Source organism: Dipodomys spectabilis, unplaced genomic scaffold (assembly GCF_019054845.1).
Source record: "Dipodomys spectabilis isolate Male_0828 unplaced genomic scaffold, ASM1905484v1 ptg000095l, whole genome shotgun sequence".
Lineage (NCBI taxonomy): Eukaryota > Metazoa > Chordata > Mammalia > Rodentia > Heteromyidae > Dipodomys > Dipodomys spectabilis.
Window position 1 is genome coordinate 34,712,142 of NW_024870772.1, and position 25,945 is coordinate 34,738,086.

The window sequence follows — 25,945 nt, forward strand, 5'->3', positions numbered from 1 at the left end:
TAACACGAACCTTATATAAATTAGAAATTTCTCCTTAAACTGAGTTCTTGTTCAATGCAATTATTGGCAACAAAACATAATTCAAGGTATCTGCCTCACTCTGGAATATAAAATGTCACATTTAAAAAAAAATAGTCTCTACATAGGCATTTATTTGCTTTAGTAATTCAGGTATATAAATTCCTGGTGTTTCTGCTTGAAAAGTTCTGACAGCTGAAACAGCAGGAATTCACGAACCCAGTAAGTTATTCTTAGAAAAGCCATTCAGTGTGAAGTATATGAACTGGGCTCCTATCTCAGCTTTGAATACAAAGAGGGCAGCACTTGCCAAATTGTCATGTTTCCAGATTTCCCCGTATGCTCTGAACACTACTACGCTGCAGAGAAGAAAGCTAATACCGAGGATGGAGTTTAAGTTTAGTAACCCACAGCAGACACCTGAGACGGGGAGATGCAGGTCTCTCTTCAGTGGCAGCCAACAGCTAAAGAGAAGCCTAGAGGCTCTTATTTAACCCACTTAAGTCTTAAGTGGTGTCAGTGAAGGGGATAGTTTGTACACATCTGACGAGTCATGCAGCTCTCTGATTTTCCTTCAGTAAGACAAAAACACAAGGTCAAATTCACAATTTCAACTTCGTCAAGGTCAATGGGCTTTGAGTTTCTTAATTCGTCATCTCAAAGAAAGTGTAAAGCACATTAGATAGTGAATTTTTAGATTTAAGAGACATTTCAGTATGTCTATACTGAAACATCATATTCTTTTTCTAGTCTCCTTTGCTATGGTAACTTAATTCATCATATTAACTTTCTTTACATTAGTCCAGGGACTCTAAAAGTACCAAAATACAAATACTGAACTGTGTGCAGAAGCATGATTTATGCTGCAGTGTGAAGTTATCTCCTCACAGACATGGTACGAGGTGGAGGGGGAGATGGGGGACGAGGCTATAAGGTCACACTGAGTTTCCACTTGACTTTGTCAGATTGAAATGGAAGCTTTGTTTGGATGCTCTGCAGTGCCAATATCTTCCACATGGTGGCGTAACAGAGAAAAATAGAGTTTTTATATGGAGCTCAGTCTGTGTGTGTGTGTGTGTGTGTGTGTGTGTGTGTGTGTGTGTGTGTGTTTTATTGTTGAAATACTGTACAGAGGGGTTACAGTTATATAAGTAAGGTAATGAGTACTTTTTCTCTCAAGCATTATTACCTCCTCCTTTGTTTTTCCCCTATCATTCCCTCCCTTCCTACCTCCCCAACTCCTTCCTCCCCCCATCCCGAAGTTGTAAAGTTAGTTTTCAACATAGTGCCTTGCACATCTCATTGTTACAATGGGTCAACGTGTGACCTTATTTCGGCATTTTGTTATTTCCCTTCCCCTCCCCAAATTAGAAAAATGTATATACAAGATGCAGGACACTGACATCAAATACAGTGAAAGCAGGGGTTATACCATGGGGGAAGAACATAAAAAAGAAACAAAAAAAACATATAGTACATTTTAAATATGTTAAAAACAATAACAAGAAAGAAAAGTCCAGTTGTGTCCCTATCTTGGGGTTTATTTCACTTAACATCATCTTATATGGCATTACGTACATACCTTTTGACCTTTTCTGCTTGTCCTAGACTTATACTAGTTATTGCAAATAAGGGAAACCATGGGACCTATGTTTCTTTGGGCCTTGCTTACTTCATTTAATATAATTTTTCCAAGTCTTTCTATTTCTTAACAAATGGTAGCCCTCAGTCTTAAAAATGACACCTTGAATGGCATTACCTGGCTAAAGGATGTCAAAAATTTTCGAACGTTTACAGTATACTCATTCCCCTCCAAAAAGGGCTGGGAAGTTCTATTATAGCATAAAACTAAATTAAAAGTTCAGCTAAGAGCTGGGTGCTAGTGGCTCATGCCTATAATCCTAGCTACTCAGCAGACTAAGACTTGAAAGATCAAGGTTCAAAGCCAAACTGGACAGAAAAGTCTGTAAGACTCCATCTCTTATTAACTGGCGAAATGTCAACCTGGAGGCAGGGCTCAAGCAGTATAGCACTGACTATGAGCAAGAAAGCGAAGTGAGAATGTAGGGCCCCAATTCAAACCTTAATATTGGCACATACAAAAAAAGAAAATGTGAATTTAAAACTAATCTCTCATTGTATAATGAGGACAAGAAGTAGACATTATTTAATTGGACATTCCTGAGAGTACTATTATTAAAACTGTGTTGTTAAATTGCTTCAGAGTTTGAAGCAAAGCCTGAGCTATAGGTTGCAATAGCATACTATCTCCAACTATGGAGAACCTCATTATACACACTGCACTTCTTGCATTACATCTTGAATTAGAAAAGAAATCAACCTGGCTCCCTGCTTTATTCATGAGAATAGAATGAAGAGAAATGAACCTGTAAAGGTTTAACCCTAGCTGGGTGCCTGTGGCCAGTGCCTGTAATCCTAGCTACTTAAGAGACTGAGATCTGAGGATCACAGTTCAAAACCAGCCAGGTCAGACAGTCTGTGAAAGTCTTATCTGCAATTATTCACACATAAAAAAACCCAAAACAGAAATGGAGGTGTGGCTCACGTAGTAGAGTGCCAGCCTTGTCAGCCTTGAGGGAAAAAAAAAGCCTAAAGAATAGCACCCAGGCCCTGAATTTAAGCCCTAGTATCATCACACACAAAGTAAGTATAACTCTGTATAGAATATGAAAGTTTAGCAGAAAGATTAGATCTTATCCCTCTTCTCCATCTTCCCTAACTTTAGTGATACCAATCAGAGATGCCCAAACCTCATTGTGCAGTTGTTATGGAGATGCTGTGCAATAATGGACGACTACGTGGCCATCTGACACTCACAGTACCTCTCCCCAAATGTGTGAATAGGACCTTGCACTTTATTTGCCAAGTTCACAAATGGTCTTCAGGGAGAGGAAGTGGCGAGCTCATTCTGAAAACCTACAGATCATCATCACCTGACTCTCCTCTCTCATTCCAGGTATCTTCAGAATAACTGCATTAGACACATTTCCAGAAAAGCTTTTTGGGGATTACATAATCTGCAGATATTGTGAGTAACTTCTTAATAAGTATCCTTATAAAACTACCATGGTAAAATGGGGGTTCTATTTGGGAATCAAGACTTTATTTGGTTGTAGAGCCTGGGAGACAAACATAAAATAATTATTACACGGAAAGAATTATACGAGGATTCTGACTTTAGCCAGTAGATTCCACATGTTGACTCAGTTCCAATATTTTAGCATGTGAGGTTCTGTCTAACTAATCTTATCCAACTAAATACTTTCTTAAAATATTTCCCTACTACAAATATGACCCAAAATGGCAAACATAAAACATTTCCTATATATTCAGTTATTATAGTATTACTTTAATATGATGTGATATCACCATCCATGAGATTCTTACCTCCAATTAACTACCAAAAAGCCAGAAGTGGAGGTGCCGCTCAAGTGATAGAGTTCCAGCCATGAGCCAAAAGCTAAAGGGATAGTACCCAATTCCTGAGTTCAAACCTTAGTACCTCTCTCTCTCTCCCTCCCTCCCTCCTTCCTTCCCCTACCCACCCCCCCCCCCCACAGTATACCTCTGTACAGAGCAGGAAATTTCAGCAGAGAGGCCAGCTAGTCTCCTAACTCCTTCCAGCCAGAACAAGCAACAGATTTCAGGAAGAAGAAGAGTTGATCAACACTGCTTCTCCTCTCCTGAGTTCAGTGGCACAGAGATGCCCAGACCTCATTGCACAGTTGGAGAAGATACACAATGGCTTGTTCCATAGCCATTCCGCATGCACAATGCCAGTACTAGGGCTTGACCTTTTGAATCACTCACTTGCTCAGCTTGCTTACTCATGGCTGGTGCCCTACTACTTGAACTATTATTTGGGGCCATTTCCCTGTCCTGGCTACAGTGTAACATTCACAAGATTTACAGTCTCAGGAGCCTCTGGGTCACCTTTGATACTACTCCCAGCTTCTCAGCAGACGGTTTTCAGAAGTAGGCATCCATAATCCACAAAGGGCTAACTGTAAGCCGTTCACACCGAACACTAAGTTTGCCTAATTCATCACCCATGCTATTTGTAGATATCTCAACCACAACTGTATTACAACTCTCAGACCTGGAGTATTCAAAGACTTGCATCAGTTAACTTGGCTGTAAGTATGCTTGCTTTTGTCTTCCCCATTAGTGGTCATAGTGTCAGATTGTGTGTGTGTGTGTGTGTGTGTGTGTGTGTGTGTGTGTGTGTGTGTGTGTGTGTGTACACTGAGATAGGATCTCACTGTACAGCCTCACGCTCACAATACTCCTGCCTCACCCTCCACAGGCTAGGGGTAGTGGCATGTTCTGGCTTTCATAATCTCTACCATATACAAGAGCAGTGCTCAGATATTTCCCACTCTGGAATGTGTCTTTGTGTGTTCTACTTACATTTCTGATTGACATAGAATCTGGAGCATTTTACCCAAGTAATTGGGACAATGGAATATCCAGCAGTGGTTGGTCTGTGGAAAGGAAATTCTTTATACTTTTTCTGGGGGAGAAATTCTGCACCTCACAGTGGCCTTGCTAAGCTAGACAGCCATTCTAATACCCAGGGGTCACCTGGAAAAGAATTCCTCAGCCTCAACACTATTCACATTTGTGTGTGTGTGCTGATCCTAGAGCTTGACAGCGTAAGGTTTGTTTTTTTTTGTTTTGTTTTCTTTCTCAAGGATGGTGCTCTACCACTTGAGTCACAGGTCTAATTTTGGGATTTGGAGGTGGTTAGTTGGAGGCAACAGTCTCATAGACTTTCCTGCCTATCTGGCTTTAAACTGTGGTCCTCAGATCTGAGCTTTCTGAGTAGCTAGATTACAGGCAGGAGCTACCAGTGCTTGGCAGTATTCTCATTTTGACTCACTTAATTCTTGCTTCTGGTAAGGCAGTGAGAACAATCAACCCTGTGCATCTGAGGCTGTTGTATACTATGTATGCCCTCTACCTCACACTACTGGAGTGTACTCCCTCCTTCGAGAACTGTGACAACTACCGCTGTCTCCACACTTTGCCAAGTGTCCGCTGGGAGGAAATAACTGCCCTCTGTGGGAAACCACTGATGGAGAACATAAACAAGTTAAGGAATTGCTCTTATTGCCAGAGCGTTCAGAGACACAGCTCTGGAAAGGTGGTAACTCATAGCATTTCCAGTCTCCAGCTGAGCCAGCAGCTCCAGTTCCAGGATCTTACCTCAGCTCCCTCTGCTCTCCCCAGACAATGAGCAACTGGCTTAGTGTCAAACTGCAAGAAGGTTCTGTGTCACTAGGCTCTTCAGAGGCATGTTGGCCTAGGCTAGCCACAAAATCCAGGATCTCAGCTTGGTCTAGACTCTGTGTGTGCCTGACTCAGACAACATCTCTAGTCTTTCAAGGCCTCTTTCTTTCTTATCTGTAGGCTGGAATTATAATTCTTTTCAAAGAAAGATGTTGTGAGAATTAAGTCACATAATGTAAGCGCCACCTGCAGAGCTCCTAGCACATAGCAAATACTCCTCCATGTAGCTCCCTGCTCCCCATCTTCCCATCCGTGATCTGAGATAAAGACAGGAAACGGCACTTGACTTCAGAGACAATAAGAGAGACGGATACTCATTTCTCCATCTAATATCTTCTACTAAAAAAAATGCCAGGAGTAGTTTATAACAGTGGATTCAGTATAAATATGTTTACTCTTTCCATTGGAAAGCTCCTAATGCATGGGATAAAAAAAATCTACCCATCAATCTGTACAGATGGTATGGAATGTACCATTGAAGAACCGTGAGCTCAAAGAGCCATGTGGGATTACCTAAGAATTATGTTTGCATGCAGCCTTCAGTCCATCAGCAAGGCAAAGCATTTGTGTAGACCACAGGCAGCCAGTAAGTACAGCTCATAAGGTGGATGTAGGGAGAGAAAGCAAACAATCAGGATCCAATCTGGTGAGTGCTGAGGTGGGCGTTAGAGTCGTTGAACAACCCTAGGATGAAGCAAAGGCCTTCGAAAACAGAGACAAGAAAATCAGTCACAAACACTTGAAGGATGGGCCAGGTGTTGGGAGAGGCAAGATTGTCATGGGCCTTTTGTTTTCTTTTCCTGGTTTTATTTCAGAAATCTCTCTAACATTGGAAATGTTTTTTGGTATGTTTTGTCAGAATTCTGGATGACAATCCAATAACCCGAATTTCACAGCGATTATTTACTGGATTAAATTCCTTATTTTTTCTGTAAGTATTCACCTATTCGTCTACAAATCACCATGACATCTAACACTAGCTTCCAGAAAAGGTATTTGAAAAATAGTATATTAAATCCAGCTGGATGCTATAGCTCATACCTATAATCCTAGCTACTCAGGAAGGTAAGACCTATGGATCACAGTTCAAATCCATAAGCCTCTTATCTCCAATTAACCAGCAAGAAAGCCAGAAGTGGAGAGCCAGTAGCTCACATGATAGATCACCAGCCTTGAGCTAAAAAAGCAAAGGGTGAGTTAAAGGCTCATTACCTGCACAAAACAAACAAAAATATTAATTCCACCAAATTGTTTATTACTCGTAACCTTTCCTGTGTTTTCAGTCATATTTAGTATTGCTACTTCCTGGCCACAGATTAAAGAGAAGAATGGGCTGTATTATAATGCATATTTTAAGTCTACTAATTCATTATTTTTATCCCCTTTAATTTCTTAAAATCCAATGTATGTTTGGAGTGGCTAACCAAAGATTCATTTTTATATCATGATATCCTACTTATACTTAAATCTGTTAGAATCTCCTAAGAGGTTGGCTCCAGCTTCATTTTTTTTACATTTTTTTCTGGTTGCCTATTGCCAACACTGGGGCTTAACTTAGGGTCTGGGCACTATCCATTAGCTTTCTCATTCAAGGATAGCCCTCTACTATTTGAGCCACAGATATACTTCTCGAGGCTTTGTTGGTTGATTGGAAATAAGAATATCTCAACTTTCTTGTGTAGCTTGGCTTAGAATTGCAATCCTCAGAGCTAGGATTACAGGCCTGAGTCCCTTGGCATCCAGCTCCAGTTTCATTTTTAACAGAGGAAATGTGTATTTGTCCTATGAAAGTCACCAAAAATTCTAAAAATCTCTATCCTACCATCAAAGCTATTTTCATCATTGTATATTCAGTGTTTATTAATGTTCCCAAATGATTTATCCACAGGGAATTCTTATTTTCTTTTATAGTTGATCGTGGAGCATCATTATTTTCCTACTTGTCAGAAAGAACTACAATATCATAAATTAATTGTACAGCATAAAATGCTCATGAGTTGTTTTCCTTCCCTCTTATTCATCCTGCTGTCACTTCTTAGATTTAGTGCAGTTCCAATGTGGTCCTTTAATGTTACAAATGATTAATGGTCCCTCTAAGAAGGAATGTTTGATATATGGAACTGGAAATAATTGCAAACTTCAGTTGCACGAGAATTAGCATGAACTTCAAATTTGAACTTAATATACAGTCTTGTTTCAGCTCATAAAATTAAACTACATAATGCTTATTCTTAGGATGTATTTCATGGTTTTACACTCATAGTTTCTTTGCTATCATCTGCTCCTTAGTCCTTGCCATAGTTAATGGCCATTCGGAAGGAGTAACTATGTATATATGCTTTACCCTAATATATTAGTTTCAGCATGTAAGTTTCAAGTTGTGTTATAATAACAAAGACTGCTCTGAAAGTGGCACATGATTTTTGTTTCTAATGAATATTTTCTTTGTCTGAAGATCTATGGTTAATAACTACATAGAGGCCCTGCCTGAACAGATGTGTGCCTATATGCCTCAACTCAATTGGATGTGAGTATTCCTTTATAATTTAATGTTTATTTGTCCAACTTAAGGAAACTAGTCCTAAATCTAGTTCAAGATTACCTTAAAAAAAAACTATCTACAAGTTGGGTCCCCATGGCTCATACCTGTAGTCCTAGGTACTAGAGGTTAAAGCCTACCTAGAGAACTAGAGTTTGAAATCAGCCATGAGCAAGAAAGCTGAGACAGTAAAATGCCCTGAGTTCAAGCCTGATACACGATCATAAAATTTTTAAAAATCTGTGATTCCTTTCCTAAATTAAGTCCAGTTATGTTGTTTTCTGGTTTAACTATCCTTTGAGGGGGCTGAAGATAGTAGTTTCTACCTGTAGTCCTAGCTCAGAAGGCAGAGGCAGGAAGATCAAGAGTTCAAAGCCAGGCTGGGCAGCATAGCAAGATCTTATTCCAAAAGAAAACCAAAGAAGAAGTGAAAAAAGTAATAGCAAATAAATAATTATGCATATAAGAAAGAAGGAGTCAGATACCATTGGCTCAAGACTGTAATCCTAGTTACTCAGGAGGCTGAGATGTGAGGACTGCAGTTAGAAGCCAGCCAGGACAAGAAAGTCCTTGAGCACCAACCTTCAAGCAAGCACCAAAAATCCAGAAGTGGAGCTTTAGTTCAAGTGATAGAGTGCTAGCTTTGAGCATTTAAGCATAAGAACAGCATCCAGACCCTGAGTTCAAGCTCCAAGACCAACACAGAGAGAGAGAGAGAGAGAGAGAAACAAAAGAACAGGGAAGCATCAGGCCATAGGCTTGTCTTCCTCCCACAATGATTAAAAACAGCAAGAGCAGCAAGTAGCTGGGAATCAGCATCGGAGCCCCTGGCTGCTAGAATGCTCATTTTCACCCTAAGCTCCAGCAAACACTGGAGAAAACACAGATGGTGAATGAAAATATAATTAGTTAGTTGGCCTGATTACAAATCAGAAGGGCCCTTTTACTCAGATGATAGGTGAAATGTCAAATCCAAATTGCTCCAACCAAAAGGCAGGGGCAAAACCTCCCCCACCAAGCTTTCCCTCTCCCTTAATTTGCCACCCTGTAGAACAATGACTCTTTCAACTCCAAACTGTTCATCTTGGGAGAATATGAAAAAATTCTTCCTCACTCCATTTAGCAGTGATAGACTTCTAAGACAATGCGGTGTTTATAGTATGTTTTGAGTGAACAAAAAAAATACTGATTTCCTACAAGAATCCCCCCAAGATGGCTCTAAAATAGAATTTAAAAGACTGTGGCAAAGGGGTTGGTGTTTTTATTATGACCATGAAAGAAGTTGCAAAACAGGAAACACTGCCATATTTGGGGAAGACTGTAGTAAGCTGGCTGTAAAGAAAAGCTAGAAAGCCAGGTGTGGTGGTACAAGTTGATAATCATAGCACTAAGAACACGGAAGTAGGAGGATCATGAGTTCAAAGCCAGCCCAGGGTACTAGCAAATTTTTGCCACAGGGAGAGAGATCTAAATGTAGATAGTTCATGTCTGCAATCCTAGCTACTAATGAGACCGGGATCAAACCCAGGTTCAAACCCAGCCCAGGCAGACAAATCTGAGAAGCAGCAAAAAGCTGGAAATGGAGTGTGGGTTCAAATAGTAGAGTGCCAGCTGTGATTGCAAAAACCTTGATTGCTCTAGGAGCAAAGAGGAAGGAAGGAAGGAAGGAAGGAAGGAAGGAAGGAAGGAAGGAAGGAAGGAAGGAAGGAAGGAAGGAAGGAAGGAAGGAAGGAAGGAAGGAAGGAAGGAAGAAGGGAAATTAGTAGGGGGAAAAGATGAGTGTTTCTCATTCTTCCCTGGTTGGCTCTAAGTGAAAATGTTAAGACTGTGGACAGTCTTTCCTCAATAGGGAGATACCACCTGCTCTGACAGTGATTTGGGGAGGTTCTGTTACATGAAAAACCACAGGAGATCTGAGGATGGGGCCACAGCTCTGAATTTCTGATTCAGTAGATCTGGGGTGGAGTCTGAGCATCTGCACTGCAAGCAAGTGCCAAGTGGCCCCTAGGCTGCTTCCTGCCACGCTGGGAGCCGGGCTGCATCACTTCACTTCACAAGGATCTGGATTTGTATGTGTGAGATCATTGTGGCTTGAGCTTCTCCTTAAAGATCAAAATACCTATGTGCTGTTGATAGGAATATAAGAATATAGTGGACCAGGACAGTTACACATGTAGGCTTTAGATTCTGAGAGATTCAATTTATAAGAGCAGGTCTGACACTTCCTAGCTGTGTAAACAGGAGAGTGAACCTCCAAACTTGGCAATTGCTGGTGCGTTAACGAGGAGAAACCTCAACAGTCCTGCAGGAGTGCTGGGCTGTGCAGGCAGATAGGCAGTGGGCTGTAAAAGCCCCAGTGGCAATGGTTTAGGAAGATCTATCAACACTATAATTAATAGTAGAATGCCCAGTATAAAAACAATCACTCCCTGGATGTTAACCTGCCCTTTCCCTCCATTGGATTGTGTTCTAATATTAATTGGGAAGTGAAACATAATATTAATTATGTTAACCTTACAATAATTAGGCACAAAACACTGGAAGCACCGGGCACCAGTGGCTCATACATATAATCCCAGCTACTGAGGAGGCTGAGGTCTGAGGATTACAGTTTGAAGCCAGCTGGGACAGGAAAGTTCATGAGACTCTTATCTCCATAAAGTACTCAGAAGAAAGTGAGAAGTGGTGCTGTGGCTCAAGTGGTAGAGCACTATCCTTGGGCAAAAGAAGTTCAGAGACAGCGCCCAGGCCCTGAGTTCAGGCACTAAAAATAGTTCAGCAAAAAGAAATAGTAAACATTAGAATGAATTAAAAATAAAATTCAGATACTGCTGAGAACGGTGACTTGAGTCTGCAATCCTAGCTACTTAGACATCAGAGATTGGGGAATTGTGGTTTGAGACCAGCACAAGCATAAAAAAATGTCCTAAGACTTCCATCTCAATTAATGGCTGGGCATAGTGGCTTGAGCCTGTCAACCCCAGCCACACAAGAAAGTGCAAGTAGGAGGATTACAGTCCAGGCCAGTCTAGGCCAGGTGAGTGAGACCTTCCCTTCAAAATAACCAACCCAAAAAGGAGATGGAGTCATGACTTAAGTGGTAGAGGACCTGCCTAGGATGCTATAAGTTCAATTTCCACTATCTCCACAAAGTAAATACATACATACATACATACATACATACATGCATACATGCATGCATGCATATGCAGATATGGCTATTAACAAATCATCTGTAAGCATATGATTTGTGTGAAATTATTCAAAAGTATTTTCCCTTGTGACTTTCAGGGATCTGGAAGGCAATCAAATAAAATATCTTGTGAATTCCACCTTTCTGTCATGCGAGTCTCTCACAGTCCTGTAAGTACACCACAGGCTTTGGTAAATAAAGAAGAAACTCTAGAGACTGGGAAATTCTAAGGAGACATTGGCAATGAACTCTGAAGCTGTGTGTTGTTTACAGCTTTGGTGTGACAGTCCAATACTAGGTATGTGCATTGACTGATTTAGCAATGGAGGTGAGGCATCAGTTAAGTTGCCCACACTCGGGTCTGTAGCTGGCTGGCTCCTGCTATCTGAGGGCAGTCCTCATTTCTGCTACCAGAAAGTGCCCATTTCCCATACACTAGCCACACAGCCTGTCTGGGGTACTGAGTGGCTCTTCTTGCCAATGGCTTGATCTCTCTCTCCCTCTCTCTGTCTCTCTCTGTCTCTCTGTCTCTCTCTCTCTCTTTCAAATAAAACATTACCATTGCATTCTAAAGGTGAAAAAGAAAAGCCAAGTACTGGTGGCTCAGCCCTATAATCTCAGCTATTCAAGAGCCTGAAATCTCAAGTCTGAGGTTCAAAGCTAGCCAGGGCAGGTTTTGAACTTCAAATTAGCCATCAAAAAGCTGGAAGTGCTCAATAGGTATGGCACCAGCAAAAAAGCTAAGGGACGGCATGTCCAGTTCCTGAGGTCAAGCTCCAGGGCTGGCACAATTAAACAAAATAAAAGAGTAAAGGGGAAATACAAATGTCTCATGTCTTCTAATTGGCTAAAGATTTTGACTGATGATTCTGGTTGTTGGTTATACTGTGGTAATGGGGTTGGGCAGACAGATTGGTCAATTGGCATGTTTGGTAAAAAACTGAAAACACAAGTATCTGTGTTTGTTGTCATTGCAGTTTTCCACAGGGAATAAACACTTGGTAGTGTCTGTCGATGATTGAATGGGTGGTTGGAAAAATAAAAAATAAAAATAAATGGAACAGAAAAGTGAGAGACATTTTCTAAAATAATCAGAATCAAAAACCAACTGTCTAGCCTCCAGGACCAAATTCAATGTCTCAAATTGCTTAAGCAGCACTTCGTGAGAGAAACTGAGTCCCACATCAGGAAAGCCTCCCTTTGAGACTCAAAGGGGGGTTGTTAAAATCCACCCTGAGCAGAGCATCTCCCAGGGAGAATGGATTCTGCCAACAAACTCAACCCCAAGGTGCTGACTCTCGCCATGTCTTACAGGTTTCTGCCTAGAAATCAAATTGATTTTGTTCCAGAGAAGACATTTGCCTCATTAAAAAATTTAGGAGAACTGTAAGTAGCATCGTCTACTAGGAAGAATATGATTGCTTCTTCCACGATTATCAATTTAAATGACGTGAGACTACTTTTCCATCAGCAGCAATCAACATTCTGTAGACTATTGAAGGTGAAAAAAATCAATTAAGAAAACCAACCTGATCCTAAAGTCAAGAGCACATGAAAAATCATATGGTCGGGCTTAATGTAGAGTTAGCCTACCCTAGTTTTCTTACCTATTTCTTTGGTTGAATATATAGATGCATGTTTGGGAATAAATGAGTGTTCTATAGCTTCTTAGATACAGAGATCATTTAACTCTAGTGGCTGGAGGATAGGTAATTCTTCATCAGTGTTTGTCGAACAAATAATGTGGACCAATTGGAATGACATTAGTAAATGGTAACTGAATCAAAGAATTAAATTTCTTATTATTGCTGCAGTAATTATGACTTTTGTCTCGGGTGAATCAAACACATGTGTCTTGAATGAAGAACTCATGTCAAGTTTTCCAGTTCAAATATGTTTTCTAGATTTAAACCTCTAAACCAGAAGCATGTATATGTATCTATGTATCATTGGAAGTTGAAATTAAATCTATTACATGACAAATAATGGCAAGTAGGGTTAAAAAAGTACTCTCCAGATTTAGGTCTTAAAATGGATATTCATGTTTTTCAATGATCCATCCTACATTCTTTATACTTTGTTCTGTAACCCAGGAAGTATTGGGGGAAAGAAGTCAGTAATTTTTAAAAATAACTCAGGAGCAATTACAATCATTTAATCTATTTAGGGAACATCAGAACTCACATCCATAATTTTTATAAAGTACCTGCTACATGCAAGGAGCTGCATTTGAACTAAAAGAGATTATCTTTTCTGAGGCAAAAAATTAAAGACTCATTATTCCAAAGCAAGCTCCTGGAAATCCCATTGCTGATCAGGCTCAGGAGAGGGAATATGGACTTGAGTTATGGGGTGAGGAGGGACAGCAACCTGGAACAAACAAAGGCATAATTTATAAATAAATTTAAGGGACTATGTTTTGAAATTTTTCCTAATCCTCTTCAAATCATACATCACTCTCCCTCATAAAGAAGGGCAAGGAGGTGAACCCAAGATACAATCAGCTAGCTTACTGGTCTTTTAAATATGCATTTATTTATTATTAAGTGGTTTCAATGCCAGAAGTCAAATTATGAATACGGCACATCTTAATAGGTGCCACCCCTTTCATCATTCTCCTCCATCTTTCCCTCTCTCATCCCTGCCTTGAAGTTATGTGGTTCAATTCTTACATAGTGTATATTGAATAGAATGACTGTAATTGCTCACTTTCCCTTCTTTTATGTGTCCCCCCCCACTCCCCTCGCCAATATGGTTCAGCTTCCTAGTGTTCATTTTGCTAAATGGGGTATTAATTGTTCAGAGGAGCTATACCACTGTAGTCTGCCCTTTTTCAGATCACCAGCAATTCATTTCAACATACTTAACCTCAAAGAGCTGTAGGAAAATGTGTAAGCTGACAGATACTTGAGCAACACAGCTTGAGTTTTTTAAGCACTGGATAATTTTACTTTGCCACTAGGACATCAAATCAACTTAGGGAGAAATAAATCAAGTACGTGACTTTCCTGATGCCCTTCCCTGCAATGGAGAATATATTCTACCTTTACCTTTCTCTGTAACACCTTAAAGGACAATCTCTGGATATGCCAAGGCATCAGCATCTGGCTCCATGGTCATGCCCTCTCTGTCCTATGCACATTTGTGTCTTTCTTTCTGGGCCATCATCCAGGTGTGATCCTCTCACCTGGCCCACCAGATGAAAAATCACAGCTGGAAAAACCTGGCACTTGGCTATCATAACAGTAGCATGCACCTTACTCCATTTCCTGCCTCTTTGTGGGAATCGTATCAGCTTCCATCTTGATACCCAGGCCTGAAAGATGGCTCCTTGCTGCTCTGTCTCGTTCCTGGTGCTCTAAGTTCTCTCTAAACCCAAGCCTTGTGGGTGACCCTGTGAAGCCTTCATTGGCTCTCACCTGCTCCACATCGAGGCCCCATCCTGCCTGATGTCCCTCCCTAACTCGAGCTTTCCAGCCTTTCTTTCATGTTTCTCATTATAGCCATCCCATAACCCACAACCTAATAATCCATCTGCCCTGCTTGAATTCTCACTCTCTGTTGCTTGCTACTTAGTGATGGCTTCCAAATGGAAGTGTGCACAACAGTCACAGAGATAACGGGCCAAATGTGTGGAATGGGAGCCTGAAATGTGGTCTAGAATTCCATAAGTACTCTCAGTGATTCCAATGCCACTGGAAAATACTGCCTTGGAGTGTGTCATGCCCTTCCACCTAGCCTCCATGAACTTTCCCAGGCTTACTTCCTCTAAATCTTCCCCTTCCCCTCCCCCATGCAAATATTTTCTCCTCTATTCCTATTGGACCACTTCCTGGCTCCTGAAGATGGAGCCAATTCCAAGTGTTTCTTTGATTATGTTTACTCTCACCTGAAAAGCTGCTCTTCTTTTACCCTGAACTCATCTGAACTCATTTACCACCTGAACTCATCAAGCTGCGCTCACACAAATCCTTAACTTCTCAGGCCATTATTGGTGACTCCTTCCTCTGTGTGTATCTATTCTGTGATTACACTTGTTTCATTCTCTCCTTCTTTTGTAATCTAGCTCTACAAGTACATTTTCCGTTGCTATAAAAAAAAGAAGAACAGCTGTGTGCTGTATTTTATGAAGAAAAGGAAATTTGTTTGACTTTTAGAAGGTGGAATGTCCAAGATCAGACAACCCCGTCAATTTTGTCTGTGTCAGATGGGTGACATTACAGCACAAGCATGTGCAAAAGGCATTACATGGAAAGACAGGAAGCCAAAGAAGCATTTAGGGTCAAGTTTGCTTTTCATTGGAAAAATTTACTTTTGTAGGAACTATGAGAACTACCTTAATCCCTTCCAAGAGTAACATGCCGATGATCTACCACCTCTCACTAAGCCTCCTCTCAGTCTATGACCACAACACTGAAGACCATCCTACCAACACATGAACAACATCCAAATCATAGCACTCTGTGAAGGCTCCTTTAGGGAAAGAGCTAAATCTTAGCTATTTGTAACTGCCCCATATCCATCATCAGCTCTAAAATATCAAGAAAAGGATAGCTGGACTTGGTACAGCATACCTATAATCCTAGCTATCCAGGAGGTAGAGATAGAAGGATAGTGGTCTAGGACCAGCCTAAGCAAAAAGCAATAGATTCTATCTGAAAAGCAAACTAAGAGTAAGCATGACAGCTTGAGTTCAAACAGTCCTACCAAATAAAGGCTATGTTTAAGTTTTCAATTCATTTATGTTTAGGAAATTGTATATTGGGTTTTTGTGGTGGTGGTGGTTACTCCCCTATGATTCTTTCTTGATTCTACCATACTATCACATTTAATCATAAGCACTCACATTTTTTAAGCAAAAATAGTCCTGTATGAGAATGTATTCAAAACATGGAAAGTTCTATTCAAGATTGTCAAGGCAGATACTGAGTGGCCAACATTATCTTAGTTGGAATTTGACGCAAGAATTGACCTCACAAAATTTAATAAACAAGAGATCACCTACGTGGAACAAGTAGGACTCACAGGAGTGTGAATGACTCAAGTGTACAAAGAGTACCTCCAACAGAGGAAATTAGTCAAAGATCGTAAAGCCAGCATGTGGTGGATAGGGGGTGAGAGGAAATTCCAGGCAGGAACTGGATGAACATAATATCAGGTGCCCATAAAGCAATGGAAAACATATCCATTTGGCTGTCTTGTTGTGTAACATGTTATCAGGTTGGTTAATTGGGTCCCTATCTTCTGTTACATCAACTGGGATGACACTAATTGTGAGTAGTAGCAATGCCTAGGTCACAAAATTCCAAAGTAATGGTTTGGGGTTTCACTCTTTCTCACAGGGATCTATCCAGCAATCTGATAACAGAGCTACCAGCCCATCTTTTTAAAGACCAAAAGCTTCTACAAAAGCTGTAAGTTCTCATCATCATCAGATTTAAACAACATCTTAGGCTTCCAAAATAAGAACATTTGTATTTCTTTTTTCTTCCTCTAATGGCAAAAAAAAAAAGAAACCTATCGTCCAATCCTCTTTTGTACCTCCACAAGAACCAGTTTGGAAGCCTCAAACAACTTCAGTCTCTGTAAGTAAAATATTACACTTGTATGTTGACTGTCATTTTAGCGGATGCAGATGCCACTTAGAGACATTTCCTTCTAAATGAGTAGTTCACACGTAGGAGCATGCATCCTCCCATGATTGTGCATATCACTGTTAGTTTTAATGACATTCTGATTAACCACAAAATTTCCTTTCCTAATGCTGATTGTGTGAAAGACAGTTCTGTATTTGAAATCAGATTTATTTTCTTTCTGAAAACTGTATTCATATGGAAAAATATTTCATCCTATAACATTCACAAAACTAAATCTGCAATAATTTTTCTTTTAACAATTTGGCAATAACACATTTTTGTAAGGCTTGTCTTCTTTATTTCCTTTCCCCCCGTCGTATAAGAAGCTACTTAATACAAGTTGGTTCTTTTAGTAAAATTAAAAATAAACTTGCAGATGTGAGTATTCAAACAGCTAATGATGTTTAGTGTCTCAAATTGTCAGCCATCTTGAGTTTCAACAGTGTCAAGGACTCTGCCAATTCATGTCTGAGCGTTATGATCCTCTTTTCTCTGTGATCATTTGTTGGCCATAAACCATTAGTGTATTTGTTTGCTTTAGCTAAATAACACACTATCTCATTTGATCTCAAAGCATTTCTTCATATAATTTCTTTTTCCACACTAGCACCAATTAGTTTTTTCAGGGAGTTTCATATTTGATATATCGATATATACGTACATGATCAGATTTGCCAAGCCACTCTCCCTCATTCTTCATTTAATTTCAAAGACTAATAGTTAATATCACTTTTTGTTCTTGTCAACTAGGTTTCTGTTGGTAATTAATACAAGATTAAGTTTTCATTCCAAATTAGTGCACATCTGCTGATTAAAAACTAACAAGCAATAACAAGAACAACAACAACAAAAAGTGAGCTATACCCTCCCTACCCCCTTGCCATTTCTAAACCAAAGAAATGAATGAAATTGTGGTATTAAAATGTAATTCTGCATGTAAAGTAACGTATTTTTTAAAAATTGACTTAGAGGAGAGTTAAATAGAAGTAATAAATTTGTAAGAGCAGGTATTAGAAAATTTTCATTCATTGGTAACATGAAATTTTCAAGTATCTCATTTAGGACCAGACAATGTGATTACAAAAAATAAAGCTTAATCCTTAAGGCGTTAAAGCTATTGTGCATATTTTTCAGAGACCTGGAAAGGATAGAGATTCCAAATATAAACACAGGAATGTTTCAACCCATGAAGAATCTTTCTCACATGTATGTATTATAAAAGAATGAAGACAAAAGCATAGTGAAATATTTTCACATGTGCTCATGTCAATTGTTTAAATGTATCACTGCTCTAAATGTGTTTGTATGCAACAAAAGTCTTCTTTTATTGAGAACTTTTTAATTTTGTCACCTTTGGTCCCTGTTCAAATAGAGTTCAATATTATGATGTGCCGACATGAATGACCCTTCTGTCTGGAAACACGATGTTAATCCAATTGAGGCCCAATAAGAGATCAGGGTACCAGAATGCCACATTATACACAAGATGAAGTCTGGCTAAATGGTACTCAGGAGACCTGGAAACATTAATTCACTTCACATGAGTGAGCAGTCGGCTGCTCTAAGATTTGAGCCCTTAGGAAGAAAGGTGCTATATAGAGTCCAGGTGTTGTTACTGTTACTAAGTACACTACAAAATGGAGGTAATGAATCTTTATAGTAGTTTCTGTTAAGTCACTTTAGTATATTTGGCTAAAGTGCACTGTGTAAGTTGTGTTAATAATATGTGTTTATAACCTTAATCCTTTCTTTATCAACTGTATAATCAATATGTTCATGATTTAAAAAAAAAAAATTAACCCTTGTCATCCACAAAAGTAGGGAGGACTCGATGTAAGATCCCAAGTTGGGCGCAGCCAGTGGACGAAAGTGTTCATGTGAAGGTGCTTTTTTTGGGGGAGATCATTTTGTTTATCTATGTACAATAGGCATGATGGCTGGAAGGCAGGTGTTTGATACCTGTCCTTGTGGTGTTTGTTCATTTCTCTTTCTGTGGCACCATTAGATAAATATTTAATGAGGCTATCATTTTCTTGATGCAGGCAGAAGGTGAGTACCAGACAAGTTCAAGCTTATTAGAACTTGGTGGAAAAGCTGCTGTGTTTTTTTTTAAAATAGGGACCTAAATTCAAAGGTCAGGAAGGAACCAAGTAACATATGGCTACCTATGAGGCAGCGACTTCTTTCCCCTTCCTTGTCCTTTATTTATTTATTGAAATAACCTCCCCATCACCATCCCATCCTTCCACCTGGTTCACAGTGGGAGAATGGAAGTATCTTTTTCTGAAGACAGTGGATTTAATGGAATCCTAATAGAACCCAAGGGTGTGCTAGGAAACTCCAGAAAAGGACAAGACACAATAGAGTTACACATCAAGTTCCTGTTATCAGACACTCAATGGTAGGAAGCTGTAGTATAAGCCATTCAAAGGCAGAGATTGCCTCCTGGGTCTCTCCTTGACACACAGTTTCCCGTCATACATGTGCTGATCTTATAAATGTTTGTTGAGTCCCTCACATGTCCAAGGTATGTTCCAGATACTCAGAATACAGTAACAAATAAGAGAAGTAGGGGGCTGGGAAGGTGGCTCAGTGGTAGAGCGCTTGCCTTGCATGCATGAGGCCCTGGGTTCGATTCCTCAGCACCACATAAGCAAAAAGAAAAAAAAAAGCCAGAAGTGGCGTTGTGGCTCAAGTGGTAGAGCGCTAGCCTTGAGCTGAAGAGCTGAGGGACAGCACCCAGGCCCAGAGTTCAGGCCCTATGACCGGACCCCCCGCCCCAAAAAAAAAGAATTGTACTTATAACCTGATTCAAGTAACTGTGACCCCTTTGTATATCAACTTTATAATAATAACAAATAAATAAAAATAAAATAGGATCATACGTTGATGTTTAAAAATAAAAGAGAGAGAAGTAGGCCATCCCATGGAGTTTCCACATAGCTTTGGAACCAGAGTCAATGAGCCAACAATAAATAGTTTATTCAATATTACGATGGGCCAAAACAGAAGCAAAGGCTAGCAGAATGATCTGGAAAGCTTAAGGGAAATCAGGGTGATATGACATTTTGGCAGACCTGAACAGAAGCAGGGAGCGGCCTGACAGTATCCAGGAGAAGATTCTTCCAGGTGGAGGGCAAAAACAAAGCAAGATTCAAAGGGATGGGCCTGGCTTGTTTGGGAATTAAAAGGCTTTTGTGTTTGTATTAGGAGGCTAGAGGTCCAGTCACAGGAGACCTGGGCACAATGGCAAAGTAAAATAACTGAGACACGAAATTGAGAAATATCAAAAAAAAAAAAAAGAAAGAAAGAAAGAAAAAGAAGAAGCAGAATAGACTTGAGAAAAAAAGTATCTGAGAAATAAATGATGAATTAGTAAAAAGGACAGAGAGAATGTATTTTATGGAGGAAATCCCTGTGCATGCAGGTGCAGGGGCTATCCTCTTCATAAATCGCGTAACTTCACCAGTTCCAACACACAAACCTTCTCCATGTTCTCTTTTCTTCTAGAAGTTGAGTAAGTCCTTTCAGGCTCTAAAATCTGTGATTAAGGCAGCTCCATTGCAATTAAATTTTCCTAGTCTCAGACTCTCCTTCTAGGCAGTGTCAGGGGAAAAGGGGCAACTTCAAGTAGATCTAAAGGTTAAAAGCTAAAGACAAGTCAGGAATGCTTTTAGTGAACTGTAGTAAATTCCTTCGATTCTTCCACACACAAGCCCCTAGATAGAAGCTAGATATCCATTTAGTGACTCTAATCCAATTTTTATACCACTCCATAAGAATATCGCAATGTCAGGTAGTATGCTGAGATTTCAAGTCTCCCACAGCATGACCTGACCATCCACAACCAAATGACTTCTGACTTTCTGTGTCCCATTACATGGATCATCTATCAAAGAACACTGCCAAAAATACCACATCACTTAATGAGGAACTCCTCAGTTAACACAGTCACTACTAAATAAAAATAAACAAGCCTAGGGAAATTGCATACCTAACCGAGTTGCAGCCCTCCTGGTAGAACTGCAGCTGTCATTTCTGTATCATTGCTGTCAAGTGACTCTTCTTTTCCCTTTGACTTTAGTTATTTCAAAAACTTTCGCTACTGCTCCTATGCTCCCCATGTCCGAATATGTATGCCCTTGACTGACGGCATTTCTTCATTTGAGGACCTCTTGGCTAACAATATCCTCAGAATATTTGTCTGGGTTATAGCTTTCATTACCTGCTTTGGAAATCTGTTTGTCATTGCCATGAGATCTTTCATTAAAGCTGAAAACACAACTCACGCTCTGTCCATCAAAATCCTTTGTTGTAAGTATATTTCCTATATAAATAGACAGGCTACCTTCTGGGAGCTGTGAGATATAAACATATATATATTATATATACATGTAGTTATATATACGGTGTGTGTATATATTATGTAGAGACCTTCAAAAGGGAATTTAACAGTAATTTAATATAACATAAATTTAACAGAAATTATATATGTACGTTGAGCAAGTTTACTTTCTAAATAACAAAGTGTTACCATATTTCAGAATGTATGCTCTTATAGTGACTTATGCTTGAATATTAACTCTTAAATGTGGGATAAAAGAAAATTGGATAAGGATTGATGATGGAGAAAGTCTTGAGGATTATAAACCAAACCTGATTAACTTAAAATAGCATCCATGTTTCTCAAGAAGACAATCTCCTCTGTTAACTATGCAAGTGATATATATTTGCTGTCTAAATACTAGCCTTATCCCCTCTCCCCCATTCATTTTAGACTTTCTCTTATCCATTTAAAACTAAGACGTAGTGTGGTGCTGTAGAAATTGCACATATTTGAGAGCCCCGGGCTCCTAGAGGAGGTAGGATGTTAGTTCATTGCATGCAGGAAGAAGGCTAAACCAAGAGATGTTTAGAATTGCCAACGTGCACTGCATCGATTTGTCCCCAGGTGCTGACTGTCTGATGGGGGTATACTTGTTCTCCATCGGATTTTTCGATCTAAAATACCGAGGGCAATATCAGAAGTATGCGCTGCTGTGGATGGAGAGCTTGCCATGCCACTTTATGGGCTTCCTGGCCATGCTGTCCACTGAAGTCTCCGTCTTGCTCCTCACCTTCCTGACTCTGGAGAAGTTCTTGGTCATCGTGTTCCCCTTCAGTAACATTCGCCTGGGAAAGAGGCAGACCGCCATCATCCTCAGCTCCATCTGGATGGCTGGATTTCTCATCGCTGTCATTCCCTTTTGGAATGAGGATTCTTTTGGAAACTTTTATGGGAAAAATGGAGTATGCTTTCCACTTCATTATGACCACACAGACCATACTGGAAACAAGGCATATTCTCTTGGAATTTTTCTAGGTAAAAAAGAAAGTACTTCTTTTCATTAAATTTCATTTCATTAAATATCATTTTCATAAAGATATCATGTACTTCAGCAAAGATGGATGTACTCACTTGGAGAAGTAAAGGAATATAGTTAAGTAAAGGAATATAGTTATAGTTATGTCCTTTCCAAAGAAAGTATTTGCTATGCATTTCTAGAGGTTGTTTTATTATTATTATTATTATTATTATTATTATCTTCTCTCTATTCCTTGATTTCACACTCGTATATTGTGTAGAGGAGCTGGGAAAATTCTAGTTTATATTTAGTCCTGAAACCCTACTGACTTACTTGAACTCTCCTATTTCGTATCTAGTTTTGGAGATAATTGAGAAATAATAAATTCCTGGAAACTCACTAGCAAGAGATTATTTATGAAGAAGGCAATAACAAGAAGAGACATTGCCTCTGGCAAATGTAGCTTGTAGGTCAGCAATATGAGGATGTATAGAGTGGCTTTCTTGTTTAGTTTTCTGAATTCCTCTTGCTTTTTGTGTGGTGGTGGTAGGATTTTGTTGTTGTTGTTGTTATGAAAAAAAAAAAAAACCTAAATTCACTGTTACAAATCAATGACAAGTTTAGCACTTGTAAATTCTTTTTTCTACCGTGCAATATGTATTTCTGCTGCTTAAAGTCAAGGGTATTCCCTTTCTGTTCTTTTTCCTTTAGTCGACCACTCTGATCCTTTCTTTTGGTGTGTTGGGGCAAGGAGAATACTGGGGCTTGAACTCAGCACCTGAGCACTGTTCTTTAGCTTTTTGTCTCAAAGCTGGTTCCATATCACTTGAGTCACAGCACTACTTCTGGCTTTTTGGTGGTTAGTTGAAGCTAAGTCTTACAGATGTTCCTTTCCTAAGCTGGCTTTAACTGCTATCCTCAGATCTTAGCCTCCTGAACAGCTATAATTACAGGGGTGAGCCACCAAAACCAGCTGGCACTTCCTTTTACATCAAAAGATTCCTCTGCCTTATCTTCCTTCTAGTCTCTACCCACTGTTATGACCTTATTTTGAAACCTTAATGTTTTCTCCAACTTGGAATATTATCTGTGCCTGAAATAGTATTTGACCTTATAACCTTCCCCTCTTCCCATTTATGTGTTTACCATCCTTGTTACAATGTCCCTGAGTATCAAAAAGACTATACACTATATGTCTCTTCTGCACAGAGATCTTCAATGTTTTTTTGACTCCTTTCAAGGTCAAGTTTAAATAAGTCACTTTAAATCCTTACTCCATGGCTGTAACCATTGTTCCCAGGTCTTCATCTATGCCTTCTCTTTCTCCTCTGAAACACAACTATCCATTTCCACCCTCTTAATAATACTGCTCACACACTTCGCTGAACGGTAGCTCTCTGTTCATAGGTGTATAACATAAGCTATTTCAACGTTTGGTCCTTGTTGTTGTTGCTGTTTTGTAGCTGTTGTTTCAGTACTAGTGTTGAGTCTTATGTTTTACCACTTGAGTTATGCCCAACCCCTTTATCCTTCAGTCATTTTTCAGATAGGGTCTTGTGTTTATGCACAGGCCTGGTTTGCACTGAGAATCTCCTATCTCTACTTTCCACGTAGTTGGGATGACAAGAATGAGACACATGCCTTGCCCTACAACTTATTTCTTCACTGTTCCTAAATTATACTGTATAGAAACCCTGCTTCTACACACACACACACACACACACACACACACACACACACACACACATACACACACACACACACACACACACACACACACACCTGTACTCACTACATAGTCAACAGATTCTTTAATACCTTCCATAGACTTCTATGTATTTAGTACTGGATGCCTAGTCCTCCCAGATAAGGGGACAGGGAGCAGACAAGTACACATATTCATACATCTCAGGCTAATAAATACCATGGCAGAAGAGCATGGGCATTCAGGAGCCCTCTATTTGATAACAGCAGAAGGCTTCCCAGTAGAGATGAACCCCAATGGAAGCCCAAATGCTGAGGAGGTAAAGTCAATTGAGGGCTGAGGGCTGTGTTCCAGGAAAAAAAAGAGTAGACTCAAAGGCCAAAGCTAGGAAACAAGCCCAGATGAAGAGTTAAATAAATTTAGTGCAGCTGGGTCTTACAGTTAAGATAGAAGGTTTACCAAAAGGAGTTAGTTACCTGTGACATATTCCAGATAGACAGCAGTAATAAATCATACATGTAAGCTAGGTGCTGATGGCTCATGCCTATAATCCCAGCTATTGACAGGACTGAGATCTGAGGACTGCAGTTCCAAGCCAGCAAGGCAGAAAAGTCCTTGAGACTCTTACCTCCAATAAACCACTGAGAAAAAGCTGGAAGCAGCACTGTGGCTCAAGTGGTAGAGCACTAGTCTTGAGCAAAAGCAGCTTAGAGACAACCCCAGGCCCTGAGTTCAAGCCCCAAGACTGGCAAAAAAATATCCATACATGTACACACATACACATATCACCACCATCATCATCATTATTATAATTATTATTATCCATGTATGCATGGTGTGTATATAAATATAGATAAAATTACATTTTTGTTTGAAGAATATGAGTACAATATGTTTAAATTAATTAGTTTTATTTTGCAGTAGTTTTAAATATAGAGAATAGTTGTAAGGAAACAATGCCAATGGCTCATGCTTGCAATCCTAGTTACTTGGGAGGCTGAGATCTGAGAATCAATGTTTGAAGCCAGTCCAGGTAGAAATATCCATGAGGCTCATCTCCAATGCTACCCTTGAGCAAAAAAAAGCTAAGGAACTGTGCCCAGGACCTGAGTTTAAGACTCAGTAGTGATACATACATGAACACATTGCAAAGATAGTATAATTTCCCCTCTAATTATGCTACTATACTACTTACACTAGTACATACATTCAGAATCTGCCCTTAACAAGGGTTTGAACTCAGAGTTTCTCACTTCCTCAATTTGCTTGCTTACCACTAATTCTACCACTTGAACCACGTCTCCAATCCAGCATCTTTGCTGGATAATTACCAATGAAGTCTCATGGACTCTTCTGTCTAGGTTGAATTCAAACCTCAGTCTTCCAGGACTTAATACCTGAATAACTAGGATTGTAGGAATGAACCACTAATAACTTTCTTAATTTTGTAGGATATGCATTAAATTTTATGACTGCATTCTCATCCCCTCATGGCTTAAAAAAAAAAAAACAATTGTGAAACTATATGTAAATATTCTGTTTGCTGTAAGGAATAAGATAATCACTCAGGATTATTATTACAGCAGAATAAAACAATGGGAAAGATTGAGAATTAGCATCACAGGGATAGTAATTTTAGATGAGAAGCCTGTAAATATATTGGAGCTCTAAAGAGCAACTCATACAGATGAATTTTAATTTTTGTTTGTTTCCTCTTCAAAATTGAGTCCAAAGGGTTCTAAACCACAGCAATCTAAATTACTATGAGGAACCTGAAAAAAATGTGCAAAAATGCATTTTCTGTTTCACATATTTTTGTTTAAGACTCAAAACCATGAGTCATTGCCTCATTCTGAGGCAATTATGTTCATGCTAAATTCCAAGGTTACCTTGATCATATGCATAACATAAGGAAATTGGATTATATTTATTTCTTAAGACATGCATATGATCTTGTATATACATTTTTCTAATGTGGAAAGGGAAGGGAAATAAAAAATGCTGAAATAAGGATACAGGTTGACCCACTGTAACAATGAGATGTACAAGACACTATGTTGAAAACGAACTTTACAACTTGCAGGGGGAGGGAGGAGTTGGGGAGGTGAGAAGGGAAGGGATGGTAGGGGCTAAAAACAAAGGAGGAGATAACAGTCATGTAACTGTAACCCTCTGTACAATAAAACACATTTTTAA

At 39.5% G+C, this 25,945-nt stretch overlaps 1 protein-coding gene across 2 annotated transcripts in view; it reads left to right on the forward strand.

The window, feature by feature from the left end:
- Window positions 1-25,945, forward strand: part of Rxfp2 (relaxin family peptide receptor 2) — a 47,306-nt gene that overhangs the window by 15,605 nt on the left and 5,756 nt on the right. The window contains exons 7-17 of one of the 2 annotated variants that reach the window (XM_042685658.1): window positions 2,996-3,067; window positions 4,104-4,175; window positions 6,191-6,262; window positions 7,787-7,858; window positions 11,162-11,233; window positions 12,378-12,449; window positions 16,406-16,477; window positions 16,577-16,648; window positions 17,834-17,905; window positions 20,784-21,013; window positions 21,651-22,061. In XM_042685658.1, coding sequence (XP_042541592.1) covers window positions 2,996-3,067; window positions 4,104-4,175; window positions 6,191-6,262; window positions 7,787-7,858; window positions 11,162-11,233; window positions 12,378-12,449; window positions 16,406-16,477; window positions 16,577-16,648; window positions 17,834-17,905; window positions 20,784-21,013; window positions 21,651-22,061 — 1,289 coding nt within the window. The remainder of the gene's footprint in view (window positions 1-2,995; window positions 3,068-4,103; window positions 4,176-6,190; window positions 6,263-7,786; window positions 7,859-11,161; window positions 11,234-12,377; window positions 12,450-16,405; window positions 16,478-16,576; window positions 16,649-17,833; window positions 17,906-20,783; window positions 21,014-21,650; window positions 22,062-25,945) is intronic. The other variant, XM_042685659.1, reaches the window with a different exon arrangement.